General features: G+C 46.7%; 1 protein-coding gene across 2 annotated transcripts in view; it reads left to right on the top strand.

Annotated features, from left to right (window-relative positions):
- Nucleotides 1-12,422, top strand: part of IRF4 (interferon regulatory factor 4) — a 14,010-nt gene extending 1,588 nt beyond the window's left edge. The window contains exons 3-8 of one of the 2 annotated variants that reach the window (XM_010284205.1): nt 209-297; nt 859-1,000; nt 2,767-2,874; nt 4,183-4,536; nt 8,494-8,606; nt 10,577-12,422. In XM_010284205.1, the coding sequence (XP_010282507.1) occupies nt 209-297; nt 859-1,000; nt 2,767-2,874; nt 4,183-4,536; nt 8,494-8,606; nt 10,577-10,720 (950 nt within the window). In that variant the 3' untranslated portion in view covers nt 10,721-12,422. The remainder of the gene's footprint in view (nt 1-208; nt 298-858; nt 1,001-2,766; nt 2,875-4,182; nt 4,537-8,493; nt 8,607-10,576) is intronic. The other variant, XM_010284206.1, reaches the window with a different exon arrangement.
- Nucleotides 12,423-17,564: the final 5,142 nt, after the last annotated feature.

Here is a 17,564-nt window from a genome sequence, read left to right as displayed (position 1 = left end):
GGTGCCGGGGAGCCTGGCTGGACAGACTGCCTCCAGGAGCTGCCTGCAAGGGAGGGCTGGGGATCCTGTCCCAAACGGGTGCTGGAGGGCATTTCAGCCCTCTGCTTGTTCAGAGGCAGGTTGTGTGGATTTGTCTTCGATGTGCCAATTTCAGATTTCCTTAAGATGTGGTTGGCATCATTTGTTTTCATCCCTCTGGTGAACTTAGGTGCAAAACAGATCAGCATGGAGGATCAACCGTTAATGATGAACCATCCCTTTCCAATAGCGTCTCCTTACACTTCACTACCATCTCAGGTATGACATTAGTTACGCATTTCGCTTGGTGCTCGTACATTGAGCAGCATCGTTTCTGTGCTCCGTGCTACATCTGTCTTTGCTGGCATGGCTCTCTAGTTCTCTCTGGGAAGAAACTTCATTATGAAAACTGAGAAATCGAGAAGCAACTTTTCTAATGTCATTTGAGGCCACAGGGCAGTTGATTTCCCTTGATGTTGTTTATCCCTGAGTAATAGCTCTTTTCTGTTGGGCGATAGATATTCGTGCGCTGCCATTCTGTTGCTGCCAGAATGTAAGCACCCAATGAAGCCTCGCTCTTCCAAGCAGACATTTACCAGCAATGCTTTGACTGCCTTTTGTTATTCCACCCTGCTTATTATTTACACCAGTCATGAGAAGTTCATTTGAAAGCCTCATTGGTGGTGGTGGCGAAGTGCCATCCGTGTAGCCTGGGCAATGCTTAGACCTCCACGGGCTTTGGCAGAGAAAACCAAGGAGCTGAGATGTGAAAGCTGATGCGATGCATAGCATTAGTTTTGACAGCTGCCGAGTAAAAGAGCATCTCGTTAAATTGAATAGGTACCGAACTACATGGTGCCCCACGAGCGGAACTGGAGGGAGTTCGCCCCGGAGCAGCCGCATCCCGACATCCCCTACCAGTGCGCCAGCGTCCCCTTCGCAGCTCGCAGCCATCACTGGCAAGGGCCTGGCTGTGAAAATGGTAAGATGCTCCCATTTAGGGTTGCTTGCTGAGGCTGGTCACCTAGAAGGACCATAGATTTGGGGTTTCTGATTCGTGGCTTTCATTGGAATTAACAGAACTGGCCAGAGAGGAATGCTGGGCTCCCTTCAGAGAGCGCCGCGGGGCCCGTGGCCAGAGCCTTTGTCCTGGCTCTTGCTTTCACTGCCACCGTATGTGTGGTGTGTGGGCTGTGCAGTCATCTGAATTGATAGGAGTCAGCTCCCAAAAAGTCCTCAGCTGTCTCAAAAGCCCTGAGCAATAAGAAGGGAACCAACCCCCCCAAAAACCCCAAATGGGAACATGTGTTCTTTAGCTTTGCTTTCTGATTCTGGACCTTTTGAGGCACACGTCAGTGAGGTTTTCCCTCCAGCCTTGTGGATTAGAATGGCATTATTCAGAGGAAAGCTGAAATTATTACTTTATTTTAGTGCTGTGGCAATGGGACAACTTGTCATGGATTGAGTCTCTCTTGGGGCTGGTACAGCAGAAACAGAATAAAGGGACGTTCCCTTCCCCGAAGATCTGACAGTACCAAGAGCCTAACATAATCATGGCTCTCCAAGCTCTGCATCCTTAGGAAAAAGCCTGAATTGTGAAAACTGGTGACACTGAAGCCTGCAGGGGATAAAACACAAGAGAAAGGGAACTGTGTGCCGTAGACCCTTGCAGGATAACTCACCTGAGGACGCAGGCTTTTGCTTCATCAGGAGAAGCAGCTGGTTCAGAAGGGCAGGAAAGGATGGGGAGCGAGGAAGGACTTCTTAGAGCAGATGCTACATTTTCAGAGGACAGCTCTCCAGAGGTTTTGGTGCAGAGAAAGCTTTGGGTCTGCTAAAAAGTGAATGCTCAGTGCACTGCAATTTTTTCTGGCAGTATATTGGAATTATTAGGTAGAATTGTTTGCTTGTAGTTGAGCTATTCGCTAATAAAAAAATTGAGGTAGCAAGCTGAGTGAACTGTGCCCTGAAACACATCCTCTGCAGCAGTTCAACACGCGTCCGGACGCTTTGCTGAATTTGGAGGCAGTTGTTAGTGGGGTTTCTCATTGGGCTCTAAAATGTGTCAAGAGATGTGGGTGTTTTGTATCCGCATCGCTCCGGCTCCCGAGCGTGATGGGTTCTGCCTTTGGGACAGGTAGCATGCGCTTGTCTGCAAGTGACTTGCATCATCCTCCAAAGACTTTTATTGACATTAAGAAACAGGGGAGAACATCAATTGCCCGTATTATAATCTACTTACAGCAGAGACATCTGTTGGAACAGTCTAATAGTAGTCCTGGTAATAAAAACCTAATAATCTCCTGCTGCACAATTTTCTTTACCTACTTTTTAAGCAGTGATAATGCCAGCTTTATTGTTCTTTAGTAAAATTCCTTATACAAAATGGGTTGTTTTATGCAGGCAACTTTTAAGAGCACTATAGTCTAATAGTGCTAACTATTAGTTAACTAATAATTAACTAATAGTTAAAAATGTAAGGAAAAAGGACTAGGGGGAATACTGCAATGCTAAGGGAGCATTTAATGCAGACCCAAATAAAAGTACTGTCCAAATAACGTCTGGAGAGATTGGTAGAGTTGGCATACCTGGACACATTGGGAAGTAAGACCTTTTTAACAAGAAGCGGGGAAGAGAGGGAGTTCCTGGTGGGGCCCAGAAAACTCACTTTTGCGTCACTGTGATCTCTGCCCAAGCTTTTCTTTTGGGATTTAGGCAGCTGTCACTGACTTTTGTTTATGAAAACAGGTTGTCAGGTGACAGGAACCTTTTATGCTTGTGCCCCTCCTGAGTCCCAGACTCCTGGCATCCCGATTGAGCCAAGCATAAGGTCTGGTGAAGCCCTCGCCCTGTCAGGTAAGGTCCGTAACCCCCCGGGCTTTCTGGGGAGCTTGACAAGAGACTCCCACTTCTGACTTGCTCTGGCACCATCTCTCCTTTCCGATGAAAAGAAAAAAGAAGAAAAAAAAAAAGAAGCCTCTTTAATGAATGAATTCAGTGCATGGGCTTAAGCCTCTGTTTGCTAGGATAGTTAAGCGCTTGTAGCCCCAGCTCCAAGGGATTGAGAGACTGTGGTTAAAGATAATGGAAGTGCTTTGCTGGCTCCCTGTGCTGGGAGCTTCAGTGAGCCACCAAATCAGGCCTTCCCAGGGGAGTTTGGAAATTTTGGGGTTGTCGGTGACTTCTAGCTCAGTTTTTCATTTGGGAGGAGCCCTCCCAAAATTTTGCTGGTGTTATCTGGGTACCTTGCTGTGCTCCTGCTGGTGCCATCTGGCTTTGCTCTGCTTCATTATTCCTGGTGAAAAAAAGGCATTTGGGAAAGAAAAGGAAAGTTTTTTCAGCCAGGTTTGCAGACGTCTGGATGCTGGGTGCCTTTCTAAATAACTCTGGGAAAAGGTGTGGGAATGTGCTTTTCTCAGAACTAGTGGATAAACCTGTAACGTGCCGCTTGGCAGATTTGTTGAGCGGGATTCTCCTGAATCCAGGGCCTGTATGTATGTATGTGCCTGTGTTTGTGTATATGTGTCTATATATATAAACGTATGTTATACACACACACATACTTCTTTATACCTATGTAGATATATAGATGTACAGATACCAAGCGCTGTGTGAGTTCTTCGGGGTCAGCCAAGTTGACCCAATGGCCATTTGAAATTAAGGCTGGGGATCTCAGGCACAGCCCTGTTGGAGCTCAGGCAGCTGAGCGCAAGTTTGCCGGTCCCCTGTGCAGAAGCCTCTTTTATGCAAAATCTGGGGAGAAACGCAGCTACTTCCTGATTGAATCTGAGGAAGTGTATTGAGCCGGTGGGTTTAATTTTGATGTGAATTTGGAAAATGTGACGAACAACAACTTCTCGTGTGCAGACTTTTCCTTTTAAACGGAAATGTGAAGTTTGCGGGACATTAGTTCCTACCAAATTACCGCATCTGTAGCTCTTTACCATAAAATGAGAGAGCATTAATGCTACTGTGCCTCAGAAGTTTTAGTATTTATAATCTTTAGATGATTTTTGCTAATGCGAGCCTGTCTTCTGGGTGGTGGGGCCACGAGGCTCAGAAGTCTCATGCAAGCTTGTCTCTTGGCCTTAGTACAGATCTGAAACATAAAACATTCACACTAATATATCACAGTGATTCTTGTTTTTTTTTTTCTCCCTGCAGATTGTCGGCTCCACATCTGCTTATACTACCGTGAAATACTGGTAAAGGAGGTGACAACTTCTAGTCCTGAAGGTTGTAGGATATCCCATGGCCAAAGTTATGAGGTCAGCAGCCTGGAGCAAGTTATCTTCCCTTATCCAGAGGATAACAGCCAGAGGAAGAACATAGAAAAACTACTGAACCACCTGGAACGAGGAGTGATACTGTGGATGGCGCCTGATGGCCTCTACGCTAAGAGACTTTGCCAAAGCAGGATCTACTGGGATGGGCCTCTGGCACTCTGCAGTGACCGACCCAACAAGCTGGAGCGTGACCAAACATGCAAGCTCTTTGATACTCAGCAGTTTTTAGCAGGTAATTCCCACTACGGCTTTGATATTGTTTCCAGAGATGTCACCTGGTTGCTCTCCGCATCAGCTTTACGGGAGCGCTCTTTCCATGTTACCTTAGAGTTACAGTAAGCATTACCCCTCACTTCTTCTGGGCAAGCACAGTCAGGGGGTAGTTGACTCCTGAGTAATCCTGTCAAATGCTGCTCTCCATGCACGCTCAGTGACCCTGCACAAACCAGCAGGAGTGAACCGATGCTCGGCTGGTGGCACCCCAAACCTCACACCTCTTTAAGACGCGTCGAGAGGAACGTAACAAAATAGTCTTTCCATGTATTGGGTGACAGAGGAAAGTGGATCCCGATCTTGGATCTGCTAGTGTAAGCCCGGGGTAGGTCTGTGGTCTGCACGCGTGCTGCTCTCAACCTGACCCAGAGGCGAGCCTGAGATCTTGCTCAGAGCATACAAGTCACAGCACGGATTTCAGTAGAAAGCTTTCTTTTCAGCCTGTGCCAGTGTTTAAAAGATACCTGGGGGGCAAAAAGGATTTCACAGGCTCGGAGTTTCCGAGTTGCTCTAAGCAGGGAGGTGTGTAACCTCTCCGGAGCAATGGGGGAAGGTCTCGTTTTGCTCAGGGCAGTTGGGAGCGTCAGTACAGAGAGGGAAAGGACACGCTTCAGGACGGTGCCTTCTCCTTCCAGCCCATGGAGGGGAGGGGCAGAGCCTCAGCCCTGCTTGCCAGCACTGCTCAGCAGTTAGGGGGAGGAAAGCTGTCCACCCAGAGAAACTGGTGGGAGCCAGTCATTGTCGCAGAGGACAACTTGGGCAGCAGGAATATGTTGCCCTTTTTTTGCGATGTGTGGCATCGCTACAGGTGAACTGAGTGCCATTGGTTTGGCGTGTTTTCCCGTTAGAACAGGGCATCAGCACAGGCGTGAGTCTCTTAGGAGAATAACGCCTTGCAAAATTAAAAAAAACCCCACCAAACCCAAACCCACAGCTTTAGCCTACTTTATATTCCAAGGCTGAGGCACCATCCTAGCAAAATGGTCAAGCAAGAAATACATTTAAAGAGAGAAATCTCATATGCATGTGAAAATTGACAGTTAGAAAGGGGAATTTGAGGTCAGGGTATTGGCTTGGGCCTCAATCGTATGCTAATTTAAAGATATATAATTCTGCCTCTGATGATGGTTTTGGAAATCCCTTTCCCTTTTCTCAGGTGGTTTTTTAGATGCACCCTGGGTTCTTCCAAACGGTTGACAGGACATCTCTTTTTAGATGCCTAACCCCAAAGATAAGCTCAAGCAATAGTTATTTCCCCCCCCTCTCAAATTACTTATGCACCAGTGCCTGTGCAAACCCAAGCATGTGGTTGAAGTCATAGTCTGTGGTATGTGCAAAGTGGGTTTTTGCATGTGTCGGTGCTCAGGTTTGTAAGTGACTTGCCATGGGCGTATCACATCTGCACGTTAATTGAATGTACTGAGGTCCCAGACTGCAGGCAAGCTTGGGGATTCCCCACTTAGGAAACCTGGGCTTCCTTGGGAAGCGATGCAGGAGACCTCTGCCAGGAGGGGAAATACTGAACAGCAGAGAAAGGGGCAGATCTACTGTGGACCACAGCTGTTAGGACCCCGCTGAGGAGCTGGACCCTGCAATGCAAACTTTGCCGGAGCATCGAGGCCCATGTTAAGCAGCCTGTAGTGCTGAGAAGGCTAAAACGGCAATAAATCAGAAACCAGGTGGATGGTCTCCGGGGAGTTCTGTGTAATAAATGCAGTAAATTGGGCTGGGTGGAGAGGAGGAGGATAGAGGAAGAGAATTTGGGAGCAGGAGGGCGGTAGCCAGAGGAGGGTTGGCTTGGCAGAAGGGGGCTGGCTGGAGCTGGAGTAGCAGGAGATGGGGAAGGTTTGGGGAGGTGTGTGGGGAGCCCTGCGGCGCAGGAGAAGGTCCTTGGCCCTGGAAAGGGAGATGGAGCGAGCGGAGGGTTTTGGAGAGGCGCAAGGCTGACCTCAAGCTCCGATTATCCTGCTGGTGGGAAAGAAAGGGCTTTCTTCTCCAGGTCCATGCCACGGGCTGCTGTGTGTCAGTCCCACGGGTATTCAGGATTTGGAGAATTGCTGAGGCCAAGTAAAACTGCAGGAAAGAGGGAGGTGGCAGAAGTTCCCCGTTATCAGTATGGCATTGGACTGGCCTTGCATCAATCGTCTTTCCCGGTCCTGTGGGAGCAGAGAGGGAAGCAGGATCCTATGGAATATCTCTCTCCTGGCATATCTCCAAAAAGTTCACAGCACTTTTAGGGGTTTGGGGGGGAACTCTGGGGAGAACTATGCTTTAGTCTGTGTTTTAAGCAAGATGCCCATTGTTTTGCTCTTATAACTGACGCTCCCAGTAAGACCAGTAGTGCCAAGCCAGAGTTGGGACACTATTGTGGTAGCTGCTGAATTCATGCCTTGGCCTGAAAAGCTTTCAGTTAGAGTAGAAATGGCAGGGGTATGATTCTGGAAAAGGTGCATTTGTCATGCCGAGTTTGAAGACTCTCCTTTCCCTGTACAGCAGGCATTGATTTTAATATTAATTTCAACTTTTTCAAGTAAGCATGAAAAGGGTTATAAATTAAAATTGAATGTTCACTCATCAGCTATGCAGAAATACTGCACCTAACGCAGACTTTAGCGAGGGTATTGTGTTAGATGGAATTTTCTCTTTTCTGGAGGGAAATGCAGTGTCTAGAACACAACATAGTGATTTTGGTCTGAGTGGAAGCCTCTTATAAAGGCCTCCCTGGCTACCTTTCATAGGGGACACTTTGGCTATTGGAATAATTGTGTAATTTGACTTTTTCCCTTTGTGCAAGGGTGTGGGTTAGTGAAGGGAGTGCAGGAGCGCAGGCTTTTTAGCTGGCTTGGTGCATGGCTTAAACAAGGTCCTTCACCTTCCTATACCTCCCCATCTCCCACTAGGCACAGTGATGACAGTGGCTCTGTGACGGTGTCTAGCTGAGGCTGAATTTCGTGCCTGGCAGCACTTGGACTCTCAGGCTCTACAGAGCCATTGGTTTCAGTGCTGCTGTTGAGCGTCCGCTTGAGTGGGTCCTGGCTACCGCCGGCGTCTGCTCCAGGAGGTTCTGCTGTTGAGGCCCAATAGAAATACTAATTGGAAGACATCCTGGCTTGTGCATATGAAATGACTTGTGAGGCAAGGCAAATAGAAACACTGCAGTGTTATAACTAGCTCCCCCTGGTCTGTGGGAAAGCCTCCAAACTCAGTGTCTTCTCCTTACCTCTTTTCTTTTTCCTGACCTCTCTCATCCTCTCCTGGAGTTATTTCATCTTCTCCCCCTCTGTGCTCCAGGGTCCTCCATTTGGAGCTCAGCATCCACAAAGTCTTTCTTACCAGCCTGTACTGGTTTGGGCTGGGATAGAGTTAATTATCTTCATAGCAGCCCATGTGGTGCTATGGTTTGGATTTGTGATCAAAACAGTGCTGATAACACAGGGATGTTTTAGTTAGTGCTGAACAGTGCTTGCGCAGCGTCAAGGCTTTCTCCATTTCTCACTCTGCCCCCACAGCAAGTAGGCTGGGGTGGACAAGAGTTTGGGAGGGGACATAGCCGGGACAGCTGACCCAAGTTGCCCAAAACGGATATTCCATACCATATGACCTCGTGGCCAGCAGTAAAACTGGGGGCGTGAGAGTTTGCCAGAGGTTGCTGTTGCTTGGGGACTGGCTGAGCATCAGTCGGCTGGTGGTGAGCGATTGCTTTTGCAACCTTTGTTTTTCTTTGTTTTGTTTCGTCTTTTTTTTTTCTTTATTTCTTTTTACCTATTAAACTCTCTTTATCTCAGTCCGTAAGTTTTCTCACTTTTGCCCTTCCGATTTTGTCCCCCATCCTGGCGGCAGGAGTGAGCGAGCGGCTGCGTGGTGCCTGCCTGCCTGCTGGGGTTAACCCAGAACATGGTCCTTTCTCTCTTCCCAGAGCTGCAAGCCTTTGCTCACCATGGACGCCCGCTGCCGAGATACCAGGTCGCTCTGTGCTTTGGGGAGGAATTTCCAGATCCGCAGAGGCAGAGGAAACTAATTACAGCCCATGTAAGTAGGACTTCTGCCTTACCTAAAAGAAACACATTCCTTGGAGGATATGAGTCTGCCAGTCAGATTTTTCTACTTTGTGTAGATTGTGAGGGAGGTAATAAACTGCTGAAAGTGCAGCACCATCCAGACTGGGGTTGAATCCCCAGATCTGCCAAGGACTAGCTGGTAGCTGTCAGTAGGGCAGAGCACCTGCTTTCCCTATCTGTAGACCATCAGTGGTCTCTTTTGCAAATCCCTTAAAAACCTAAAGCTGAAAGGTACCCTAGAAGAGCTGGGCTGTGGTGTTATTGCCAGCCCGGTTCTGCAGCTCCTTGGGCTGCCTGGACACGGTGCAAGACACGGTGCTTTCACAACCGCTGCACCCGAAGGTGGTCCAGAACCCCAGCCTGTGACCTGGGGACCTTGGCCATTAATGGGATGCAGGGGCTGCCTGTGCAGCTCCGGGGCTAAGGGAGCTGGCAAGCTCATGGGCTGACTGACCACAGTTTGCAGACACTCAGAGCTAGTGTTTCAGGATGCTGCCTGAGAGAGGGTGATGACGGAGACTGAGACCAGGTACTTTCTAAATTGGCTGTATTGGCCCATAAAACCGCAAGAGAGGTGATAACGCACACGTTAGCGGCAGGGCTAAGCTTATTGTGTCCTTGGGAAGAAAACTGTTGTCTCTTAATTTTTCGAAAGCCCCTTCAGCAGTAGCACAGGGCCCAAGTCAGATTTTTGTCGTAAGCCGTGGCCTCCCCTTAGCTGTGTAGCTTTCGTACTGCCACACTGCTGCTTACCGTATCTCTGGGGTGGAAGGTGGGAAGCTCACAAATCCATCCCAAGTTATCCATCCCTCCTTCCTAGCATCCCTTCTCCCGCCCCCTTCTCCATCTCCTGCCCTGGCAGCTTTTCTGTGAGCCTGTACCTCCTGCTCTTTCCAGAGCTTTGCTTCCCCCTTACCCGTTGCTCCTCAACTTCTCGGGCTGTCCCAGCTTGTGGGCTGATGGGGCTCCACCATCCCACCAAACAGCTATGCCCCGGGAGCTGTCTGGCTCACCTGCCCCGCTGCCTTCCTGTATCCCCCATGGTGGGATGGGAGGTGCTCAGCTGCCTCCGAATGCCAATGAGAGGTAGGGAAGGGGCATTGATGGGGCTGCTCCAAGGCAGCGATCCCTTCTGGCTCTTTCCTTTCCCAGAGGTGGGACCCACAGACAGTGTATTTTTCCTCCAAAATGGTGCCTGTGTCTTAATGTGGCGGGCCTGGCTGACCAGCAGGAGAGGGTTGTGGAGAAGAGTTGTCCAACCTGTCCATGCCCCGTAAGGAGACCTTCAGGTGTTTCTTGCAACTTAAATATTTGCAGCCAGAGCCCAAAGCCCTGAGGGGGAACGTTGGTTTCTGAAGAGACAGAAGTGAAGGCAACATTAAATCATACAAACCCCTCTTGGTGGTTGAACAGATTCCTCATAAGAGCTTGAATGAACAGAAACAAGAGTAACCTTGGTGTTAGATTGAAGTCTAATTTCAATATGTTTGGTGACATATCTCAGTCTACCTGAGGGCTCCAGCATTTCAAGTTAAGTCCTCAAAGTACTTTACAATGCAGACGAGACTTTCAGCACTTTGCGTATGCATTTGAACACGTCAAGTGGCCATGGACATGTCTGGCCTGTAGGCATCACTCACACCCTGGGGCTGGCTACGGGGCTGCAATTGCTAGTACACCATTTGTGTCACTGGTACGTGCCCTTCTAAACAAAGGCTGTGCAGGTAAGGGGTGTGTGCAGTTAGCAAGGCACTTGGCAGCAGAACAGGCAAGCCCTAGCTTAAAATGGAGTTTAATAAGATCACGGAAATTGTTTTCCCATTCTGGTAAGCAGAACTGTTTTGTCCTGCCTCGTTTTTAACTTAAAGCCACTGTAAATAACTAAGATGAGAAGCATGAAATTTTGTCACGTGTCTGATTAACATTTTGTCTGTTCTTAAGGTTGAACCAATGTTTGCCAGGCAGCTGTATTACTTTGCTCAACAAAACAGTGGACATCTTCTGAGAGGCTATGATTTACCAGAACTTGTGACTAGTCCAGAGGATTATCACAGATCTATTCGCCATTCCTCTATTCAAGAATAAGATCCTCAGAAAGAGTGTTTTTAAAGGCACTGTAAAGATTATGCAGAGTGGAGGAGCAGATCTGGGTCGCAATTTGGAGATCCACATCATAGCTGGATGTGTTTCAGGGGTTCAATGATAGGAAAGTGAACTAGGACAACCATATTGTATGATACAAATGACGGGTCTTCAACATTTGGATGCTACATCTCACATAGGTTCCACTGTTGCTGAGAATAACTCAAAACTGACAAAATGATTGCTATGTTTACGTTTGCTTAATGCTCTCCTTGGGTTTTAAGGACTGATTCTTACCGAAGTCTTAAATCCAGAGTTTACACTGTTCCATTTGCAGGTCTATTTATTTTGGATTACTGATCTCAGGGAAGGTACATAAATTTGTGGTGTTCCCAATTTGAAACGGTAGCTACTGTAGGTGGGTAGCAAACGTACATGGTTTATTGAGAATAGCTAATACATGTAAGTGGTTATAAATTTAGATTCGTAAGTGTGATGCCCATATTCTTGTATAGAATATTTCAATGTATTTTTTAAAAACAATGCAATTCTTTAGAGACATATTTTTTTAATGCTTGACTGACATTTGTCTTGACAATGAATTTTGTTGCTGCCACTGTTGTTATTGGATTAGCCCCCATAATAGCAGTTTCTAAGGTGATGCATTTATGGTACTGTGTTAAGAAAAGTGAACATTCAGCTTATATTATCTGTGGATTTAATGGATTAACCACTAAAATTCTGGAGTCCCAAAGAGCAGGTTTAAAAATATATTACGTATTTCTTATAATTGAAAGCTACTATGCATTTTATATATATATATATGTATGCATTAGAATTGAATTGGCAGACCTTGAAAATAGCACAGGCATGGACCTGCTAGCCCTTTTTTGATGTCGCACATGTGAGCCAGGTTAAAATAACCACCACTTCTGACTTGTACAGAGCCAGCTCTGCTCTTCATGTGCACTTGCAGCTTCCTTCCAGTGGTACTGAAATGAATGTGAAGGGAGAGTTGAAGGAGAGCAACATTTGGCCTCCCATATTAAGACAGTCAAGGAAATATTTGTTTTAACATTTGTTTTAAAATCTTTTTACAGAATTATAATTTGATGCAATTTGCAGCTGTTAATGGTAGGGTGCCGTTATAAAGACGAAGAGAAGAGGTCTGTTGGGTATGCATGTCAGTGAGATTTCCTTGCTGGCGAGCAGACTGTGTGATCTTGCTAGCTTTAACTCCAGAACATGCTCTCCCTATGCTTAACAGACATACTTCACTTGAATTTCTAAATGAGGAAGAAAGACCGGTACTTGATCTGGCAGCAGACTTGTGTTCTAGGGACTCTGAATTTATACATCTTAGAGATGCATACTCTTTTGGGATATATTATCCTCCTCCTCCACGGTGCCAAGCGGAATTAACAGATCATTTTTACTTTTGTGTTCTTTGTTACTTGAAGTCTTTTCCTGGCTTAAAGATTTTCATAGGAGAGACCTCTTTCTTAGACATTAAAAGCACTGCTCTAGGTGACTTTCAGAGCTCCTGCATATGCTTTTGGCCTGTGCATACATTTTACTGAAAGGGACTTTTGTGTTCAAACTGAACTGGTACAATACAAATGTTTGATGTGTTTTTCACTTTTTTCAAGCTTCACATGCTCATTGCTTCAGCCCACATCTTAGAATAAAGTCCTTATTCCCTACCGACTCGATTCGTATGTGTTGTTTTCAGTAGCGGGGAAAATCTAACGTGCACGGTTCCGCGCTGTGAACCTGGGCAGCGCTGCTGGCTAAGTCTATGGGGAACTGTGTTCTAAGCCAAAAGTGCAGGGAAAAGGTCAAAAGGTAAGGATTTTTTTTAACGGTAGTGTCTGCGATATTAGCTACAGTTAGTAGAAAAAGGGAAAATAGGGAGGTTGCCCTTTGGCTGTTGGTTTCCCGGACTATGGACGACGCAGCAGAGCCCTGCAGCTGGGGATCTGGTGCTGCCACGCACCTGAGGGCTCTGCCCCTGCCCCTCCGTGGCCCCTGGGGCTGGGGACCAGGCTGGTGCCCCCCCGCCCAGCCCAGCTCTCGGGGACTCTGACCTGCCGCTTCCCGGCTGGTGGCTGGAGCTGGAGGTGGCGGTTACTGGTTGCTGTACTTTCCAGAGTGCTTTCAAGTGAGAAAAACTGGGAAAGGGTGAAAAAGAGGATGTCAAGTGAACTAAAACAGTGAAGTTAAGAACAGGAGTGAATTTCACCAGGCAGCCCCTGTTTACTGGAAATCAGGGTCCCAAGAAGGGTCCTTGGGTGCAGTAGCTTACGGACAGAGTGAAGTGTGAAAAGTAATTACAAGGTTTGTGTCTGAAGATGGTAGGTGCATTTTCTCTTCATGTGGAGGCTCCTCTTGACTACTGAGGTGCATTATCATTTTTGGCTTTGGAATGAGCTTTTAATTATTTTCCTTGAAAGGGCATGGTTTAAAGTCTGCGGCTATGAAGCGGGAGAGAGAAGAGCACCGTCTACATTCTGGCCAAACATAACTTGCTTAGTTTGAATGCAGAGGGATGCAGGTGAAAGACTTATTTTAACCAAGCAAAGAGGTTGAGATATTTCTCTTGGAAGGATGGGGCAGGGGGAAGTGTGGAAGGAAAATCAAGCTGCTGATTTGTACCATGAATTATTTTGCACTTGAGGACTTTACAGCTGCGTTGTTTGACTTTTGTGATCATCTCTTACTGTTCAAAATAATAACTAATGGATATGTAAAGTGGGGAAAAAAAAAGACAAACAAGAAAAAACCCTGAAAACATTTTCTCCTTTTAGTATCTTTTTTACAGTTACTCTGTGAAAGAATTTGAAGTGCTTCCTACTTCTGTTAAGTTCTGTTTATAGTTTCTGAGGTCTACTTCCTTCCTGTTATGATTTCGGTGGCGTTATAAATGACATGTTTTACTCCCGTCAACACTGAAGGATTAGCTGGTGTTTTTTCAAACTCTTTCAGCATGCAATTTGGGTCAGTATTGGTTTCTCTGATTTTAATATGGCCACACTTACTTACAATTGTTTCTTGAAAGGGTTTCATGCCAGAGCTCTGCTACATTCAAAATTTGGTTCTGCTGAGTGGTTTTGCCTACTGCTGTAAACTGTATTAGCCTTAAAGGGATGGTAGGTTAACCAGAAATGAGGAGATGATACATTTTAAGCTGAAATACAGTGTAAGAGGGTTTGTGGAAAAAACACAGGATTCACGTGAAAACCCCCGTGGCCTTTTAGACGGGCATATGCATGCTGTTTACATCAGCGTTTGTCAGCAGCGTGGAGGTGGGGAAACACCACCATCGGCAGAGAGCTTTCAGGAAAAAGTAAAGCATTTTCTCTTGCACGCTCTCAGATCATTGTCTGTGTATACTTGTAGAGAGGCAGAGGGGGGCAGAGAGAGAAAGAGTACTTACCAAAAAAAAAAAAAAAAAAAAAGCTGAGCAGTTTGAAACAATCATAATATCTCCATTCCCAGGCAGAACTATATGTCAAGTTTAGTTGAACTCGGACGGCAAGATTTTAAATATTGCCAGGGTGTTTTTTATCTGAACTCTGATCTGGCTAGTAGGAGGCTGTTGTTTATTTGCAAACATGTGCTTGTGAGTTTGGTCAGCTCCGAAGCGAAGTCAACAGATCCCTGTGACTCGGAGCGGTCAGGAGGTAGCTGGCATGCCGCTCATTCAAGTGCTTAGCTTTCAGGCGTGTAGCCGGCTGAGTGTATCCCCTTTGCATCCCAGTGGGGAGGTCACATCCACCGCCTCCCACAACCAGCTCCGCTGCTGGGCTACGGGTACCAACTGCCCGAATGCCTGCCAAGCGCTCAGTGCCTTGACTGTGCTGAGAAGACAGTCAAGGGGGAGCTAACTTGCGTGGCTCAAAATAACACTCCTTGAACTATAGACATCGGATAACTGATGAGCACGCTGATGGGATGGGTTGCCATTGCCCTTTTGGCAACTTGGGCTCAAGTTGAAACTAAAAAACAAGCCAGATGCCTTGGTTCCAGGCTGGGATTTGTTTTTCCACTTGGCACTGACAGAGTCTGACTTGAAAGCTATTATCTGAGTGGCTCTACACAGGGTGGTGTTTCACAAAAAATGCAATAGTCAAGAAAGGATAGAGCCTAGTCCATCTTTTCAGCTCTTAGAGAAGAGTAGCTTCATGCCCTGGGGAACAATGGAGATGAAACACGGGACTTCGTTTTGCAAATGTATTTTTTTTTGTTTCCTTGCGTGTCTCTGCAGGCCGGCTGGCAGCCCCGTGCCATGCCGGCTACAGGGCTGCCGACTGAGGCCAGACAGGGCTCTGTGCGCCGGGTGCTTTTCTGAAATCAGTCTCCCAGGCTTCAGGTATTGTTTCCTGCTCCCTTCAAAAGACAGGTCATGAATGATGCACAAATTCTGCCTCTCAAGCTAAGAGAACAGACAGATTTAGTTGACTTCTTTTCACAAACCGCAGGTAATGCGTGTCCTCTGTATTCCTGGGAAGTGGTTTCGTCTTTGACCCTTGAGCTTGCTTTGTTTTGGTTTCAAGACCAGCTTCTGCATTCATGCTCTAGAAATGTCTGAAATCCAAAAACTTGTGGATTCCAGTTGGCCTGGCTGCTCACACCAGCTTTTAATCCCTTCCCTGGCCAGGCAGAAATGATGTCCATGTAGTATCAATGAAACCACCTACCAGAGCAAGTTCTGTGAATGTCCACGTGAACCTGGTGAGGTGAGAGCTTGCATCTTAGTGGCTGAAATATGCTTGCCAAGCTTTCTCGGCTATACCAGTACTAGTGCAATGCATGCATCATCACTGTGTGCATGAAACACATTTCATCACATCCTCACCAGGTTGCCCACCTTGCTCCTTCTCACTTCCTTCAGGAAGAGCAGGTGTTTAAATCTGGGTCAGGCAGCTAGAGGAATGCCCTCATTTCTTCAGGTCTGCAAGATGCAGAATCTCTTTCTGACCTGGGGATGGCCAGGGCAGCACAGGCAGAGGTCAGACACTTTCAGGTTCAAGCACTTCTGCTGTTTGTCTCCAAAATGCATTAGCCTGTCTCTGTCCATGGCTAAGTCCTACTCGTATATAAAGGGACTGTTTATCTCATGTAGTCTTATGCCTTCTCCTCGTGGTCTAATATAGGTACCAGCCTTGGTATATGGTAATGAAGATATTTTCTTCTTTCCTAGTGTTGCAGCCATCTAGTAATGTGTGTTGGTAAATACCTTGTGGGTCTAGCTAACACCTTTGTGTCTCTCTTGGGTCCTCTTAACACTCTTGCCTCTCTCTTAGGTCCTCTCTCAATCTTCCACTACACTGATAGCAACATCTAAAGGCAGGCAGTGCTTCCTACTATTTGCACAGTATCAAGCATAATGGGGCACCACCTTTGGAGGTGAGCCTCTAGAGAACACCACAACTCCTGTAATTGTGAGTAGGATGTTCTTGTGTCTCGCCAGTTTTGATTCTCACCCTAGCAACCGTAAAATGCTCAGCAGAATATAATCGTGGCGATCATTTATGCTAGGCTTTCCCATAGGAATGTGGTGTGCAGTTTATTTCAGCCTGAGTCACCACATTCAAATTACTTTTCCTCAAGGAGGTGATTGAATCAATTGTTTCTCACGCTCCTGTTACAGCCATTCATAATTCTCTCACAAAAGTGAAGGTTGAGCATTTCCAGTTTCGAGCACAGAGCATCTAGCTTCAGATAAAATCACTTTTAGAGCTAGATGCCCTACCTTTTTCCTTTCAAACTTCTCCTAGGTTTCATGATTTTTATATCCTCAGAAACCCAAGCTATGGGTCAGGTCTAGTTACATCTGCAATAACTCATTTTCATTTCCTTTTTTCACACATGATGAAGAGGTTTAGCCCTCTTCATGACTGTCCCCTCCCACAGAAAAAACCCATGCGAGGAGTAGCGAGAGAGAAAGACCTCAAAAACAGGGTGAGTGACCTCATCATGTATGTACTGTAGAGACGTCAGTCTCCAAGAAATAGGAAAGGTCAGAGCTGTTTAGAGCAAGGGGTTTTTCACAACACAGCTGAAAAACCCAGACTGGGTCTGAAGAATTCATGCTATCCTCATGCCTTATCTCATCTTTTCCCCAAATATTTGGACACCTTTCATCCAGAGGAGTTGCTGCCGTGTGATTTTTAACATAGGTTATCATCCTGAAGCACCGGTCACAGGAGCTTTCACCAGGGTTGGACTTTCCAAAAGAAAACGGGGAAACAAATGACAGACATTTGCATGGGAATAGTGCAAAATCTTTTTTTCCTTTTAAACAAAACACAATTTTTTCTTCCCGAGCTTCTCCCATCCCCAATATAACCAAATCCTGGATATTTTCATTGCACCACCTTAACAATTTTGTTATTCAGACTAATTAGCCCGGATGGTCACTGGGCTTTGCGTAGCAGATGGGAGAGACGTGGACAAGCCTTCTCTGGTGGGGTGGCAGGAAGGTGGAGGAGCTGGGACCTGTGTCGCAGGTGCTGTGGGCCAGGGAGTGGGTTTGCCTGGCGTCCCTGGGTGCGGGATGCAGGTCACCCGCACCCACGCATGAGACAGCGCCAGCCTGAAGGGTGACTCTGAAGTCTCACTTTCCTTTAAAACCATCACTCTACGGATAAAATGGCTTACCTACAATCCCCACACAGATACAGGCATCGTTTAAATATAGCAAACATTGATGTCTATCTGTAAATTACAAGGAAATGAATAAATCGAGGCGACATAAACCACAAAAAGGAAGTTTGAAATCAGCCCGGAGCCGTGCTAGGTCAGCTCCTGCCAAGGGACCCTGCCAAACCTTCGCCATCCACTA

This window comes from Phaethon lepturus, unplaced genomic scaffold (assembly GCF_000687285.1).
Source record: "Phaethon lepturus isolate BGI_N335 unplaced genomic scaffold, ASM68728v1 scaffold29413, whole genome shotgun sequence".
Lineage (NCBI taxonomy): Eukaryota > Metazoa > Chordata > Aves > Phaethontiformes > Phaethontidae > Phaethon > Phaethon lepturus.
The sequence above is the reverse complement of the archived record's forward strand: the minus strand, read 5'-3'. Positions and strand labels throughout refer to the sequence as shown.